General features: G+C 41.9%; 1 protein-coding gene across 1 annotated transcript; it reads left to right on the top strand.

The window, feature by feature from the left end:
• The first annotated feature begins 6,620 nt into the window (after positions 1-6,620).
• LOC113139540 (ectonucleoside triphosphate diphosphohydrolase 2-like) lies at positions 6,621-13,287 on the top strand. The gene is made up of 9 exons (XM_026322852.2): positions 6,621-6,933; positions 8,130-8,247; positions 9,248-9,398; positions 9,515-9,674; positions 10,942-11,169; positions 11,706-11,978; positions 12,204-12,323; positions 12,577-12,711; positions 12,847-13,287. Exons 1-9 carry the CDS (start codon positions 6,760-6,762, stop codon positions 13,051-13,053), a joined length of 1,566 nt encoding a protein of 521 aa, XP_026178637.1. The 5' UTR covers positions 6,621-6,759; the 3' UTR covers positions 13,054-13,287.
• Positions 13,288-17,163: the final 3,876 nt, after the last annotated feature.

Below are 17,163 nucleotides of genomic sequence, written 5' to 3'. Positions count from 1 at the left end.
CAGCTCCCTTGGGCCGAATACGCCCATAATTCCCAGATCAGCGCGGCGACAGGTTTGACGCCATTCAAAGGGATTACCTGCCGCCGCTGTTTCCGGCCCAAGAACAGGAGGTGGTGGTACCTTCGGTCCAGCTTCATTTGAGCCGGTACCATCGGACTTGGAACCGGGTCAAAGCGTCCTTCACTTGCACCTCGCTCCAAAACAAGCGCCTAGCGGATCGCCGCCGGACGCCGGCTCCCACATATAAGGTGGGTCAAATGGTGTGGTTGTCGACAAAGTATATTTCTTTAAGGGCCGAGTCCAAGAAGCTGTCGCCTTGTTTCGTCGGACTGTTTCCCGTCAGTCGCATAGTTAATCCAGTGGCTGTGCGGCTCACCTTACCTTCACCTATGAAAATCCACCCGGTCTTCCATGTCTCCCAGATTAAGCCGGTGGTCAGGTCATCACTGAACCCATCCGCCAAGCCCCCTCCACCACCTCGCATCGTTGACGATGCCCCGGCCTACTCCGTCCGCCGGTTGCTGGACGCCCGTCGCCGTGGTCGAGGTCTACAATACCTGGTGGATTGGGAGGGCTACGGTCCAGAGGAACGTTCCTGGGTCCCGCACAGGGCCATCCTGGATCGGGACTTGGTTCGGGATTTCCACCAGTGCCATCCTAACAAGCCAGTCCCACGGATCCCGCTCCATCGACGGCCTTTCTTCTCAAACCTTCAAGGACGGATTCAACAGAGAGGCTGGCCCCGGACTCTTCCCTTCACCTTTGTGTTAGTTGTTTATTAATAATAAAGAGACTACCTGACTGATCTGCGTTTGGGCCATTCAGTCCCCAACACATAACAGTCATGTGTTTTAAGTTTGTTATGTGTTTGAACTTTGCTGGGTGGAAAAGAAATTGTTGTTCCCATCTTAGAAAACATTCCTAAAACTTACAACACTTAAAGAATAGGGTAATCTCTTGATTCACAGAGATTAGTGAGACTGCCCATCACAGTCAGGAGACTGAACCAAATATGGAGCACTTCCTAGATCAATCACATCATGTTATGCACAGTGAAGGACGAACCAGATGGATTTCCTGCCCAGTGTGACAAGACACAAAAACACATTACACAGACAGACACACCCGGATTTGAAGCAGGTTTGAAAGAGAACTCTGAGAGAATGAATAAGACTTGAGAACACACCCTGAACCCTAAACTCTGAAAGAGAAGAACTCTCTGAAAGAATGAGCTCTTGGAACTGAACCTGGGGAACTGAACACCCCGAAGAGAACAGAAATGGACAGAGTTCCAGACAGATTCAGAGAACGTTAAGAGATTTCCAAACTCATCGAGACCCTCTCTCTCTCCTTGAGGAGAAGATGAGGTAGAGACTGTTTTACTGCCCAGCAGAGGCGAAACAAAGACATTCTCCCTGCGTGTGGCTGTCCTCCATCTCACATCAACCAATTCCATGAGATGACCCTGGAGCGGCCAGATGGAGAGCGAGAAAAGGCAACTCCTTACTGAGTCTTTGGTCTTCTCCCATTATTTTATCCGTCTTCTTCTGTAATAGGTATCTGTATTTAACTAACTGGAAATTTGAACACAAAGCACACAAAGAAAAAAAATGTAAAAATTGGCATAACAAAAAATAATGTGGATAGTAAGGAAGTATGTGTTTTCGGACACAGCTCGTGAGTCTTGGTAGCATTTTCATGATTTCTCTGAAATTGTTGGTCCGTCAATGGTAAATCAAGCTTGTTTCAGCTCATAAGACCCTCCCCAAGAGACAAGGCACACAATCATGCCTGTGTGTGCATTTATCAACATGGTACTGTATATGGAATTTACTGCTGCACATGTCCAAAATACCATGAGTCTAAGTTAGACCAGCATGAATTTAGCTGCAGCTCCCAGACAGCAAGTCTGCAGGGTAGCGGCCCTCGAAGAACATGGTTTGCCCATTCATGCTGTATGGAACCCCAAATGTTCAAAATTAAATAAATAGGACATTATAAAATAATTAATTATTTAAATAATTCCAATGTCGGCTTTTATTTCACAGTGTCCTTTTTGTTTCATAATCCCTTAATTTGAGGCATAGGTTAATTGGTTATACTAGGGTGTGTGTGGCTGTGATTTGGGAAGCCAGGGAAGTTGTAGGTGACTGTGACGATGACTGCTCAAAACACCACTTACCTTGATCAAAAAAAGTTCTTGTCAGTCTAAATGTTTTTTTCTTATGTAAAATTGAAACTGTTTAAACAAACAAGGCTTAACGTTACAGTTTGACGCTGGCATTTTGCTTGGAAGCAGTGTGGAGATGCTGTGTGAAAACGTGATACCAAATTAACTTCATGTTAAAATAGAGAAATACACAGTATTTGTGTTTCTATGTACTGCATGCCTTCATCACAGTGGCATTTCCCATTACTGAGCAAATTTATGAGACATTTTTGTTGAGTGGACAGTGGAAAATACACACAGGTGGGTAAAATTAAGTTGTTTTGGCTGTGAAACAGTCTATAAGGTTGCTAAGTGTTACCACTTAAATGTTTATCTGCCTTTTAACCAGAACTTGTGTTTTGTTTGTTCTGTTGTGTTAAACTGATCTGAGCGTGTTTGAATGATGTGAATAGAACCAGTCAAGATGCAGTGTTTTGTCTGGATGTTGTGCTCCAGTTTAACTTGTGTGGTCAGATTAACTGTTGATATTTACAAGAGTAGCTTTTCAGGGCCCATTGTTGACAAACCAGAAAATAAACATTCTGATCATGTTATCAACTTCATCTCCTTATATTTTTAAATATAGCAAAAAACTGTCTGCTGAGACTTTTATTGTGGGACGAACAAAAATAAATGAACATATTAGGCCGATTCATTACAAAAAGTACTTGCATGCTTGAGTCGAACTACTGACACTTTGATAACATCAAAACATACAGTCAAGCCCAAAATTATTCATACCCCTGGCAAATTCACAGGCTTCTTGTTTAGAGCAATTCAAATGTTTACCCTCCTGTGACCTGATCCACCTTACTTTAGTAGAACTGAAACACTTCTGAATAGGGCCTATTGTGTATTGTGGAAATATAATTGTTGCTCTCAGTGAGAACAGTTTGCTCTAACCTTGACTATTTGATAAGGGCCCAGATGTCTTTCTGTGACAGATCACTTCCCTTTTGTGTTACCATGAAAACTGATGTGTTGGGCTGCAAGCAGCCAGTGACCCTAAGGTGCTGTGTGACTGTTACTCCTTGCAAGTAAAACTTCTATATAATCTTACCGAAGTTCGTCCTCTATTTGTTAAAAGAATTTACCTAACACTTCTCCCAAAAGATAATAAGATGATGTGCAAGAGGCATCATTGTGGAAAAAAATATTTCTCAGCTTTTATTTACATTTGAACAAAAAGTGGCATGTCCAAAATTATTCATACCCTTTGCAAACTGCCACAGTCTATGGGAAAATCCAAAGTTCTATACCATTCCAAATAAAGCATCCTAATTACCCTGATTCATTGGGAACAGCTGTTTTAATCAACATGTGAAAAACAGAAGCTCTCTGCTGATGGTTTGTGGACAGTCATGGCTAAGACAAAGGAGCTCATTGAGGACCTGCAGCTGCGCATTGTGGCTGTTCACAAGTCAGGAAAGGGCTATAAGACCATATCTAAATGTTTTGAGGTTCCAATGGCTACAGTATTATTAAAAAATACAAGATGTTCTGCACTGTGAAAAATCTCAGAGGACGTGGTCGGAAGCCAAAAGTGACACCTGTGCTGCCCAGGAGGATAGTGAGAGAGGTAAAAAAGAATCCAAGGATCACCACCAAGGCCATCCTGATGAATCTGGGCTCTGCTGGTGGCAACATCTCAAGGCAGACAGTCTAACGGATACTGCACACTGCTGGGTTCCACGGATAGGATAAGGCAGATAAGGCACACAAAAGCCCGCTTGGCCTTTGCAAATGCTCATCTGGACAAAGAAGAAGACTTCTGGTCTTCTGTTTTATGGTCAGGCGAAACAAAAATTGAATTGTTTGGCCACAATGATGTACCCTTCATTTGGCATTAAAAAGGAGAAGCCTTTAACCCTAAGAGCACCATCCCCACTGTCAAACATGGGGGTGGGAACCTAATGTTTTGGGGGTGTTTTTCAGCCAGTGGACCAAGGAACCTAATCACAGTAAACGGCACCATGAAAAAGGAGCAATACATCAAAATTCTCAACATCAGGCAGTCTGCAGAGAAACGTGGCCTTGGGCACCATAGGACATTTCAGCACAACAACAGAACACACAGCAAAAGTGGTGAAGAAATGGTTAGCAGAGAAAAACATTAACGTTTTGCAGTGGCCCAGCCAGAGTCCTGACTTAAATCCAATTGAGAATCTGTGGAGGGAGCTAAAATCAGGGTGATGGCAAGGAGACCCTCCAACCTGAAAGAGTTGGAGCTCATTGCGAAAGATGAATGGGCAAAAATACCAGTGGAGACATGCAAAAAGCTGATTGCTGTAATAGCCAATAAAGGCTTTTCTATTGATTAATGAGAAGGGTATGAATAATTTTGGACATGCCACTTTTTGTTCAAATGTAAATAAAAGATGAGTAGTAATTTTTTCCACAATGATGCCTCTTGTACATCGTCTTATTATCTTCTAGGAGTGGCCTGTGTCATTTCTAATCAAGAAAAAAGCTGCTGGCTGAATAAAAGTAACTTTAAGTCAGAATTTGCCAGGGGTATGAATAATTTCGGGCTTGACTGTATCTCCTGACTTCCACAGCATACCATTTGGATAGCTGGGTGCATGAGGGTCCCAATTCCCAGTGTTAATGTGATGAGTGATGCAATTAGTGTAACTTTACATTGTATATTGAAATAAACTATATATTTTGCTTTAGGAGACTAGGACGTGCAGGTTAAATTGCCATCGGCATGGAGTGTTTATCTTCACCAGTTTATGTAGAAAATTGTGTATATTTATTAAAATAATTTAATGTCTTTTTTTAATCTTGAACACTGGGGTTCCATAGTGCAGGGGTGAGAACGGTATCATTTGTGTAGAATAAAAAAAATGTGTATTGCTTTTAGAATAAAGGTACATGTTGACACAGCGCTGTGTCTGGTATACTGCTTTGCTGCCAGCTTTGACATAAAATCAACTATGGTAAATGCATATCTGTTATGTCTGTACGTAATTATTTAACAGGAGCCAAGGCTGCGAACAATGGTCTTTATTAGAACTCAAACAGGAAAAACCTAACTGAGGTGCGCAAGGACGAGAACGGGAGACACGAGGAGAAGGAGACGCCAGGACCAGGAGCAGGAGCAGGATGACACAGGAGACGGAACACAAAACAAGAACGCAGGAACAGGTCACAGTCATACAGGGACACAGGACGAACCGATGGGGATCAAAGAGACGGGGCTGGCATATATACACACACAGGGAGAACGACAAAGAGACAGAGCAGACATAGGTGAAACTGATCAGGATGATTATACATAAAGTTACCAGGAACTACAACAGGGAAAACAGGAACGAAGCACAAATTAAGGGTGCTCGAAACTGGTCCCCGATGGGAAGCCCGAGTAAGGGTCATGACAACGTCAGTACCATTAAGTCGACTGCACAATCATACACGTTCTTGTGTAATCTCTACCCCCTTCATTTACTATAGGATATGATTAGGAATTATATTTTTTCTAACATGTAAACATTTTTTAATTTAATTCCCCGCTTTTTCTGTTCTAGACCTGTGGTACAACACACAAAATGTGGTCTGTGATAAGTCTGGTGCATTACCACATGGCACATAGGGTTTCGTCTGGAGTCACATATCCAGCCCTGGCAGGCTCCAACACAGGTGCTGGCTTTTTCACTTGCGCAACTTTGGTAGTAATGCAATGCCACAACATGTAACTGTCTCTCGCTCTCTCTCTTGTACACTTGTACTCTCTCTTTATCCGAACAATCCACGTTAACCCCCTAGAATTAAGTTTATAAAGCCTACTTTCAGTAAACAGTACTTTACTATGAAACGCCATCAGCACAACAACACACACATCCTGCATCTTCGTGCAACAGGATTCTATTCATTTCAATGTGGAATGAAGGGTTTTGCTTTGGCAGCTTAGTAGCTGTATTCCTAACGCTGTCCAATCCTCGGCAGCTTCCAGGTGGAATGGATCTGCCATGTGTTTTATTCTTTATCCAAACTACTTTAATTTCTGCTTATAGATTTGAACTATATAACGCCTCCATGCATGCAACTGTCTGGTGCGCGTTCACGGTACAACACCTGAGCATGCCATACTCTATCAGAGCTGCGCTCATGTGGTACCCTATAAGCTGCTTTATGGTACCCCATAAGCTGCTTTGTGCGTGGATGAGACGCTACAGATAAGCCCTCCGAGTGGATGTTGCTAAAAACTGTCAGTAATGCTTTGTACTCTATCTGTGAGCAGCTGCCTTCTTTTTCAGTTCTGCAAAAACACTATCTGGATGGGGGTTTTCAGTATGAAATGAAACAATATTGTAAGATTCTGTAACTACTGCTACAGCCTACCACAGCAGTTAGCATCAATGAGGCTGGTAGTGGTTAACGTTATGTTAGTGCGCGAGTGTGTGGGCGTGCATGCAACGGTGAGAAGAAGCGTGATCGCACAATGCAAATACGACATCAAAAGCTCAGTCCGATACCACAGCACTTAGCTATTTTATGCACGCCCTTTATTTCTGTGTGGTTCAGACTGGGCATTTAGCCTAGTCCTTATGCACGTTTACGCACAGCTGCCCGGAGCGCTTGAGCGAAAAGAACCAGTATCCAGTATGGGTCTCCGATACTCCCAAGTCATCCCTCCGGTTGTGCTGCTGATTATGGCAGTTATCGGGATCCTGTTGGTGGTCCTTCCAGCGAAAGTGATGACGCCGCCTCCAGGAGACTTGGTAATTAAACTAATTAGTAGTTGGTCCGTCTAAGGACTTTGGAAAACCCACATATGCTTATTAGTAGTATAGTAAATGGTGTAAATATGTATAGTATGGTGTAAATATGAGTACACCAGTTATCTCCAACCAAACAATAACAGTGTTGCTTTACCGTATGACATTTGACTTTTACTAATGATATTTTACCTATATGCTTTTGAATTTGTTTAGTCGTTTTAGGTACAAAATGTATGAGGAGAGAAAAGTGAGGCTAGGGTCAGATAGAGGCTAGAAAAGGTAGATGTTTTTTTTTTTTGGCTGAAGTTAGGTCATTCTGATTTTTTAGGATAGCAAGAGATGGTCTTTTGTTAGTGTTTTATTTTTTATTTACTTTAACACATTTTGAAAATCTTTGAGCCTTCATATGTCCTGATCTGAATTTGCTGAGTTAGTCTTACGTGTCAGCTAAATGCTCCAAAGGAAACATGCAACTCTTACCACATTTCCTAACATACAATAAATGCCAGCCCCAAAGATTAAAATAAGGAACTGCAGCAGAGCACCACTGAGAAGACAAGACAGAAAGAAAGACACAGAGTGCGAGATGAAAGGAGTGGTTTGTGTGTTTCATTGGACAACTGTTCTGAGAACATAAGTCTGGCTCACCCTTTTGTTAATCCTGCAGGTGCTTTGAAAATATTTTAAAAGGATCTAGGGATATTATTTCGACATATTACTGCCTTTTGCTCTTTGCAAATGGAATAATATTTGAACTTGGTGTTTTGAACTTGTCATTTCAAAAAGAGCACACAAAGAAGACAAAGTCAACACTGTTGAATGAGATAAAAAGACATCATTTTACACAGGAACAAAGCCCATGCTGTTAAAGAAAATTACTAAAGCTGTATGGCTTAATATTTGGAAATGTAGTTGCAGAGAAAGAGAATCAGTTTGAACATAAAAGGCAATAATCAACCTATAGCCTACACTAACTGCAAAATTGTGGCTCCGTCTGTAGCCACATCCTGCCGTTACCACAGTTGACTGCAAATTAAGTAGCACATGCCTAAAAAATTTGTATAAGCAGTATAATGACCTGATAGCTTCTGTTTTGACCTGCACACTTTTTAATAGCTAAAGTTATACTGAAGGTATTCTGCATGTTCTGGGAGTAGATTGTATCCTTGTAACATTCACTGTCATGTCTGTTTTAGTATGGAATCGTCCTGGATGCAGGCTCATCTCACACCTCTATGTACATCTACAAATGGCCTGCTGACAAGCAAAATGGCACTGGTATTGTTACTCAGCATAGTGAATGTCACGTGAAAGGTGAGCTCATTGCACTAGTAGAGTGTAGGTAGAATTTAGTGTTACAAATACTGCACTGTCAATTTCAAATAATATTTGAGTGGTAGAGATTTCTAAAAGATGATATTGACAAAAGGTAAACCCATCAGAGAACTGTGCTAAGGTTGTTGACTGGTGAGCAACAGGGAAGTACTGTCTGAGACGGCAAAAGATATTTAACATTTTCTCAGAAAGTAATTCATTCAAAGTAATTCATTATTGTTTGTTCTTTATTATTCAAACTTGTTTCTATTTTGCAAACAAAACACATTACTTATTTGAATATAGAAACAGCATGACAGGACACCAAACGCCCCATTGAAGCCCTTTTCAGGATTTTGTGTTAACCATTTATGTTTGCAAATAAGTTTGGCTTTTGGATTTGGATTTTTGCTTAGTTTGGGGGCAGTCATGGCCTAATGGATAGGGGGTTGGACCTGTAACCTGAAAATTGCAGGTTTGAGTCTCAGGTCCGGCAGGAAATGTCGGTGGGACAGAGTGAATAGCCAGCGCCCTGTCCACCTTCAACACCATGATTGAGGTGAGACCCGGGCACCGGATCCCCAACTGCCCCCCGGGCATGTGTTCTGGCAACTCATCTTTGAAACTTGTGCAAGTTCATACATGGTCCACTTCCCCATCAGACTATTCATGGTATTGTTGTAGACAGTTCCTCTTCTTGCTTTGGTTTGTTTCTAGAGTTCCCTTAGAAACACCAACCAATGGGTCATTTGTATGAAAGGTTTCTGAACTCTTTATTCAGTCTGCAAATTTGGGTTCTTTATTCCGACACTGAAAGAGCATGGTGACAATACAATGAAAATGCAGTCCATGGGTGTGGGGTGGGGGATGAAATTGCATATTGAATTGCCAATTGTAAAATGAATTGCAAATTGAATAAAGAGTCCATAAGATAAAGAGTCCAGTTTTTGAGGTCAGGTTGAATTCTTTCTAACCAGAACTACTTTCTCTATCTGTCAAGGTGAAGGGATATCCAGCTATGCAGGTGATCATGGTGGAGCAGCAAAAAGTCTGGAAACCTGTCTGGAACAGGCTGTGACAGATATCCCGAAATTCAGACACCACCAAACTCCACTATATCTGGGAGCTACTGCAGGCATGAGACTCCTGAAGTCAGTAGACAGTCCAGTTATTCTTCTCATCAATTATGCGTTAATGCATTAAAATGCATCTTGGAAGGACTGAATATTGTTTTATTCCCTATTTAACTCTCATCACCCTTTAACAGAATAAGGAATGCCACAGAGTCAGATCGAATACTGAAGGAAGTGGAAGACAAACTGCGGTCTTACCCTTTCACATTCAGAAATGCAACCATCCTGACTGGGCAGCAAGAGGGGGCCTATGGTTGGGTCACAGTCAACTACTTACTTGAAAACTTTGTCAAGGTGAGCTCATATTTTTTAGTTTTTAACCATTGGCCCCGTATTTGATTAGAAAAAGTCACAGAAGAAGCAACCTACCCTAAATCACTTAAAATAGGGTTGGACTTGAATGGTGGTAGGATCAAAGCAGACTGATTATGAAGATGTTATAGTTACATAAAAACCTTAAAACATAACACATACTTTAACAACATCAGTGGTAGTCAAGGTACCGTAGCCAGTCTGTGCTGATCCAGGCAGCATAGGTGATAACATTTGCATTTTTGAAACATTGATGCAGTTCTGACTAAACCTCTGGGGCAGTGGTGTATCCTGAATTGTCAGTGTACACCACTGGTGACTTTTTGTGAGGAAAAAATACCATAGGTGTTAACTATGCACTATGTGTAGTGTTTGGACCTGAGTACAAACGGAATTCAGCATGTCACAAACTTAACCAGCTTATAGGTCATAATCGTCAATAAATGAACTCTTGTTTGACAGTACACCATGCTGAACTGTGAGATATACCCCTTTGAAAAGGTGTTAGGAAAGTCAGCATCAAGTGTGAGCTAAGTGTGCCTAACCTACCAGCGTAGCACATAGGGAGAAGCAGTTTTCACACACTGATCAGCTGATGCAAGAATGGCAGCTTTGCAGCCTTGCACCAGCTGCTGAGCTACATTGCAGAGGAAATTTGAGAAAGGCTCAGCTTTATCTAAAAATCCTCTGACACAGTGGAAGCAACAGTCAGACCAGAGCTGACTGAGACCATCTTCATTCCACCAGAAATGGAAGCAGAGTTGTGCATTCCATTCCAAGAGGGATCTTTCAACTTTTTAAACACCTTAAACTACTATACTGACCTGAAAACTAGCACAAAACTCAAAGCACACATAAAGTGGGAAATTGGACACATCAGGGGAGGATTCAGTTGAGGACAATGAATTACTGGTCCAAACTTTATGCCAATCTCTGTAGTTGATGTACAGCTTTACTGGAAGAGTGAATTCCTGCTGGTGGCAATAAATGAAAAGTCAAAGGCTCACCAATGTCATTATGATTTATCCTGGGCAAATCATTGGCATCTACATATAAATTCCACTGCAGTTCATTTAGCTTCACTGTTGACATGTGGGTTGCATGGGTAATAAATTCCATAGATAGGGGTTCTGAAAGCGTTATCATTTTCCTCTCTGTTTAGTGATTGAATATTTCTATTGCATCAACAAGCTTCAATATCTAAATCAATTCAGATTCTTGTGTTTTTACATCCTTTCTTGCTGCTCAGTATGGATTTGTTGGGCACTGGCTGAATCCAAGCAGAGAATCGATTGGAGCTTTGGATTTAGGTGGAGCTTCTACTCAAATTACTTTTGAGACCTCGGAAAAGATGGAGGACAAAGATAATATGATGGAGCTGACACTTTATGGACAAAAGTACACTCTATACACCCAGAGCTTCCTTTGCTATGGCCAAGACCAGTTCCTGAGGAAACTGATGGCTCAACTTATCATGGTACTGTTCTAAAAATGTAATAGCTGTGACTTTTGCTATGAAACATTAGGATTTTCATGATTTATGAGCTAAGATAACCAGCTGCTGGCTCTACCGTAGTTTCATATTTAATGTACAGACAAGAGTGGTATCAATCTTTGATTGTAAATTATGTATTTCCCAAAAGTCAGTCTATACTGCACATACTGATTGCATACATAAATGCTGTGTTATCTATTGCAAATTTTGAACTTCTTCATATAGTAACTAAACAGAAATTTTGAGAAAAGCATAGGTGTTAAAAACACTTGCCACAGCTCAGTTCTATTCAAGTGGTATTTAATTCAGTAGTATTCAAACTAGTAGATTTCAACAGTGTGACAGTGAGCCAGCAGGAACTATACTTGGACCCAAGCAGCTAGACAGAATTCATTCATCTTTTATTACTTAGAGCTGTGCTTTTCTGACAGACATCTTGACATGTCTTTTATGAAAAAGCACTAAGCAATGTTATGTGATGCATTTCCTTATTTTTTGTTTTTTCTTGCCTCTTTCAGACTCAAGGTGTGAAGTTGCAAGTGATTCACCCCTGCTATCCTCAGCAGTTCAATGAGTCTATTAAGCTGGGGGAGGATGTTTTTGATTCTCCATGTACTAGGGACTACAGACCAGCACAGTTTAACCCCCTGATGTCTATAACAGTAGTGGGCACAGGAGATTACCAGAACTGCCTGGACAACATAACGAAGATGTTCAGCTTTGACAACTGCTCTTACTCCAGATGCTCCTTTGATGGAGTCTTCCAGCCCAGTGTTAGAGGACGCTTCATGGTAAGGTAGAACGTAGAGGTTCTAAAAATACAGATTAGTTTTTATTTATAGAACAAGCATGTTACTTTGGACTTCTTAATTATTTTAATTATTTTTGTAAAACTTACAAATGCCAGTAGACCATACATTAAATTGCTTGAAGAGTGTACTGTCCACCAGCAACAATAAAAATGGAATAAAAAAGTGTGACTTTAAAATTTACTCAGTATTCACTTATCTCCACAGGCATTTTCTGCCTTCTTCTTTACTCACAACTACATCAACACCCTCACCAAAATCTCCATCACGTCCCCCAGTCAAATGAGAAAGGGAATTCAGCTCGTCTGCAATATGACAATATCTGAGGTACTCCTGAGCACCCAGCTTTCTAATCCTATCCGACTGTTCCTTTTCTATGTTCACCTATATTTTGGAGGGTCATGGGGTCTTAAATATGTTCATTAAACACCATATAGGCCAAATTCTGGACCAAAAACTTAGGTAATTTCCTATTTAGTACTGAAGAAAATTTTACATGCTACATGTGATGCTAGACAAGCTAAAGGCTTAATATTTGAATAACAAAATACAAATTTTAACCAATTATATTTTCTCACAGATGGCCAAAAAGACAAAACAGCAACAGAAGTACTTGAAGAATATATGCGCTGTCTCCAATTTTGTCCAGGTCCTCTTAATGCAGGCATATGGTTTTGATGAGTACTCCCTTCCCTCCATCTCTTTTGAGAAAAAGGTAATACCTTTGTTGATAATTTGGGATGACAGTCTGTGTTCAAAGTATTTACTACCAGCAGTGTCTGCTGGACTGAATCAGGCTTGGTCCATGGTGTGCTGTGGTTTCAGTGGGCCTCCTCTTGTGTGTTTGCAGGCAGGAGGAGCATCTGTAGGCTGGGCTTTAGGATACATGCTGAACCTGAGCAACCTTGTACCTGCAGAGAGCCTTGAACTGATGAAGGCTCTGCCTTCAGGGATCTGTGTGGGCATCCTCTTCCTGTTCATCATCCTCCTCATCATTGCACTAGGACATCTATTAATGATCTATAGAAACAGAAAAACTAAAGAAGAAGTAATATAAGAAGAAGGGTGATGCACCTCCAACTTCGATTCATAATCCTATTAGTGTGAAAAATATTTGCAAAATCATTTTAGATTTTTTTTGCTGCAGCTTATTGTATGCATATGTACAAAAGTGAAAATATCAAAGTAGCAAAATATGACCTAAACAATTTGTATTGTTAATCCATAATCATTCTACTTATGTCAGTGTGTGTAAAATGAAATTAAACAATAAACCATGTTTTTTTTTTAATGGTCCAGATTTATTATGTAAGACTAGACTTATAAAAATCATATCAAGTTACGTAGCTTTTGTCATTTTAACCATGTATATTCAATATATGCTTAAATGCAACCACAAGGGGGCACAATCCAGTGTCTTCATGTGCTGGTCCCATGTCCGGGTAAAAGCAGTGGGTTGTGTCAGAAAGGGCATCCGACGTAATATCTAAGCCAAATCAAACATACAAATCACAAATGTGACTTCCATACCGGATCGGTCATGGCCCGGGTGCTGCTGACTTACAGGGTGCCAGTGGAAATTGGACTACTGTTGGTTGAAGAAGGATAGGAGGAAGGCGTGTTCATAGGCAAAGAGAGAAGAGGAAAGGCAGGAGTGTAGGACTTAGAGTAGGGACTTTGTCAGGGAAAACTAGAGAGATGGCTGATATGGTGGAGAGAAGAAAGGTTGATATCTTGTGTGTTCAGGCAACCAGGTGGAAAGGTAGCAAGGTCTATAGATTTGGAGTGGGGTTCAAGCTGTTTTATCATGGTGTGGATGGAAAGAGGAATGGAGTAGGAGTTATCCTGAAGGAGGATTTTGCTAGGAATGTTCTGGAGGTGAAGAGAGTGTCCGATAGGGTGATGAGTCTGAAGCTGGAAGTTGAAGGTGTGATGTTGAATGTTGTCAGTGGTTATGCCCCACAGGTAGGATGTGAGTTAGAAGAAAAGGAGAAATTCTGGAGGGAGATGGATGAGGTGATTCAGGGTATCCCTAGTGGTGAGAGAATGGTGATTGGGGCAGACTTCAACGGACGTTGGTGAGGGAAACAGAGGTGACGAGGAAGTGATGGGTAAGTTTGGTATGCAGGACAGGAATGCAGAAGGACAGATGGTGGTAGACTTCGCAAAAAGGATGGAAATGGCTGTAGTGAACACATTTTTCCAGAAAAGGGAGGAGCATAGGGTGACATATAAGAGTGGAGGCAGGAGCACACATGTTGATTACATCTTGGGCAGACGTTACAACCTGAAAGAGATCAGTGACTGCAAAGTAGTGGCTGGGGAGAGTGTAGCCAGACAGCATAGGATGGTGGTATGTAGGATGACTCTGGTGATGAGGAAGATGAAGAGGACTAGGGCAGAGCAGAGGACCAAGTGGTGGAAGTTGAAAAAGGAAGAGTGTTGTGTGGCTTTCAGGGAAGAGCTGAAAGAGGCTCCGGGAGGTGAGGAGGTTCTTCCAGATGACTGGACAGCTACAGCTAAAGTGATCAGGGAGACAGGTAGGAGGGTACTTGGTGTGTCATCTGGAAAGAGGAAAGCAGATAAGGAGACTTGGTGGTGGAATGAGGAAGTTCAGGAGTGTGTTAAGAAAAAAAGGTTAGCTAAGAAGAAGTGGGACACAGAGGACAGAAGAGAACAGACAAGTACAGGGAGATGCAGCATAAGGTGAAGGTAGAGGTGGCAAAGGCCAAACAAAGGGCGTATGAGGATTTGTATGATAGGTTGGACACTAAGGAGGGAGAGGTGGATTTGTACAGGTTGGCGAGGCAGAGAGACAGAGATGGGAAGGATGTGCGCAAGGTTAGGGTGATTAAGGACAGGGATGGAAATGTGTTGACAGGTGCCACAAGTGTGATGGAAAGATGGAAGGAATACTTTGAAGAGTTGATGAATGAGGAAAATGTTAGAGAGCACAGAGTACAAGAGGTGGCTGTTCTGGAGCAGGAAGTAGCAAAGATCAGTAAGGATGAAGTGAGGAAGGTGTTGAAGAGGATGAAGAGTGGAAAGGCAGTTGGTCCTGACGACATACCTGTGGAGGTATGGAAGTTTTTAGGAGAGGTGGCAGTAGAGTTTTTGACTGGGCTACTTAACAAGATCGTGGAGAGTGAGAGGATTCCTGAGGAATGGAGGAGAAGTGTACTGGTGCCCATCTTTAAGAACAAGGGAGACATGCAGAGTTGTGGAAACTACAGAGGAATAAAGCTGATGAGTCACACAGTGAAGTTATGGGAAAGAGTAGTGGAGGCTAGGCTGAGGTCAGAAGTGAGCATTTGTGAGCAGCAGTATGGTTTCATGCCAAGAAAGAGAACCACAGATGCAATATTTGCATTGAGAATGCCGATGGAGAAGTACAGTGAAGACCAGACGGAGCTGCATTGTGTCTTTGTAGATTTGGAAAAGGCGTATGATAGGGTGCAGAGAGAGGAGCTGTGGTTTTGTATGAGGAAGTCTGGAGTGGCAGAGAAATATGTTCGAGTGGTGCAGGACATGTATGAGAGATGTAAGACAGTGGTGAGGTGTGCTGTAGGGGTGACAGAGGAGTTCAAGGTGGAGGTGGGACTGCACCAAGGATCGGCTTTGAGCCCCTTCTTGTTTGCTGTGGTGATGGACAGGCTGACAGATGAGATTAGACAGGAATCTCCGTGGATCATGACGTTTGCAGATGACATTGTCATCTGTAGTGAGAGCAGGGAGCAGGTGGAGGAAAATCTAGAGAGGTGGAGTTTTGCTCTCGAAAGGAGAGGAATGAAGCTGAGACACAGTAAAACAGAGTACATGTGTGTAAATGAGAGGGACTCAAGTAGAACGGTGAGGTTACAGGGAGTAGAGGTGAAGAAGGTGGAGGATTTTAAGTACCTAGGGTCAACAGTCCAGTGTCTTGTCAACAGTGGACAAGACAGTGGTGAGACCAGCAATGTTGTCTGGTTTAGAGACAGTGGCACTGAGAAAAAGACAGGAGGCAGAGCTGGAGGTAGCAGAGCTGAAGATGTTGAGGTTCTCTCTGGGAGTGACGAGGATGGATAGGATCAGGAATGAGCACATCAGAGGGACAGCTCATGTTAGATGTTTTGGAGAAAAAGCCAGGGAAGCCAGATTGAGATGGTTTGGACATGTTCAGAGGAGGGACAGTGAATACATTGGTAAAAGGATGCTGAGGTTAGAGCTGCCAGGAAGGAGGCCTAGAGGAAGACCAAAGGGGAGGTTCTTGGATGTAGTGAAGGAGGACATGAGGATAGTTGGTGTGGGTGAGGAGGATACAGAGGATAGGGTTAAATGGAGGCAGATGATTCGCTGTGGCCAGTTGAAATTCTACATCCTTTGCCAAGCGAACACCAAGAAACACATTGCTAGTGTGTTTAGTAGGGAGTAGATCTGGGCTATCCTGAAGTCAACAATCAGGAGACAGAAGCAGCTCATGTGAAAAGTGCTTCAGAAGCTGTCCAAAGCAATGTTAACAGATGCAGCATAAGTAAGATAAATTAAACCAATAATAAAGTAGTAGGCAGAATAATTTACAGTCCAATAAGACCTCAGCTTTGCTCCCAATATCTGTAGAGGCATGTTTTACAATATATTTCAGTCACAGTAGCCTGCTCAATTTATTCCGCTTTAATCAGACACACTGAAGTCCTTCTTGGCTCCCAATATGAGACACAGTTCACAAGATTTCTAATTGTCAAATATATCAAAGACAGTCTGGTTGCTGTATGTGCTTTTCTTCTTCAATGGCAAATGATTGTTCACAGAGTAACAGCAATGTATTGTGTGTCAATAACCAACAGACGGCAGCTCACTTCAGCTCACGTTGGTTTAGTGATTCGGCCACATACAACATAAACATGCCAGCACAACTTCCAGCTAGTATCTTAACGTGGCTCATACACGGCACAATATCACTACACACTTTCCAAGTGTGATTTGTGTTTATTTATTTAATGCCAGACAGCAAAGATTAAACATTACTTTGGAAACCTTTTGAGATCATTACCATTTTATACACGTTTATAGTTAGCATTAATAAATATAACCCTGATGAGTAGTACATTTAGAGTTCAGAGTTTAGCCACTACAACGAAACAAATAACGTCCACAAGAAACGCCAATATATCGAGCAAGTAGTCCTCCA

The sequence above is a fragment of the Mastacembelus armatus genome, chromosome 9 (genome assembly GCF_900324485.2).
Source record: "Mastacembelus armatus chromosome 9, fMasArm1.2, whole genome shotgun sequence".
Classification (NCBI taxonomy): domain Eukaryota; kingdom Metazoa; phylum Chordata; class Actinopteri; order Synbranchiformes; family Mastacembelidae; genus Mastacembelus; species Mastacembelus armatus.
The sequence above is the reverse complement of the archived record's forward strand: the minus strand, read 5'-3'. Positions and strand labels throughout refer to the sequence as shown.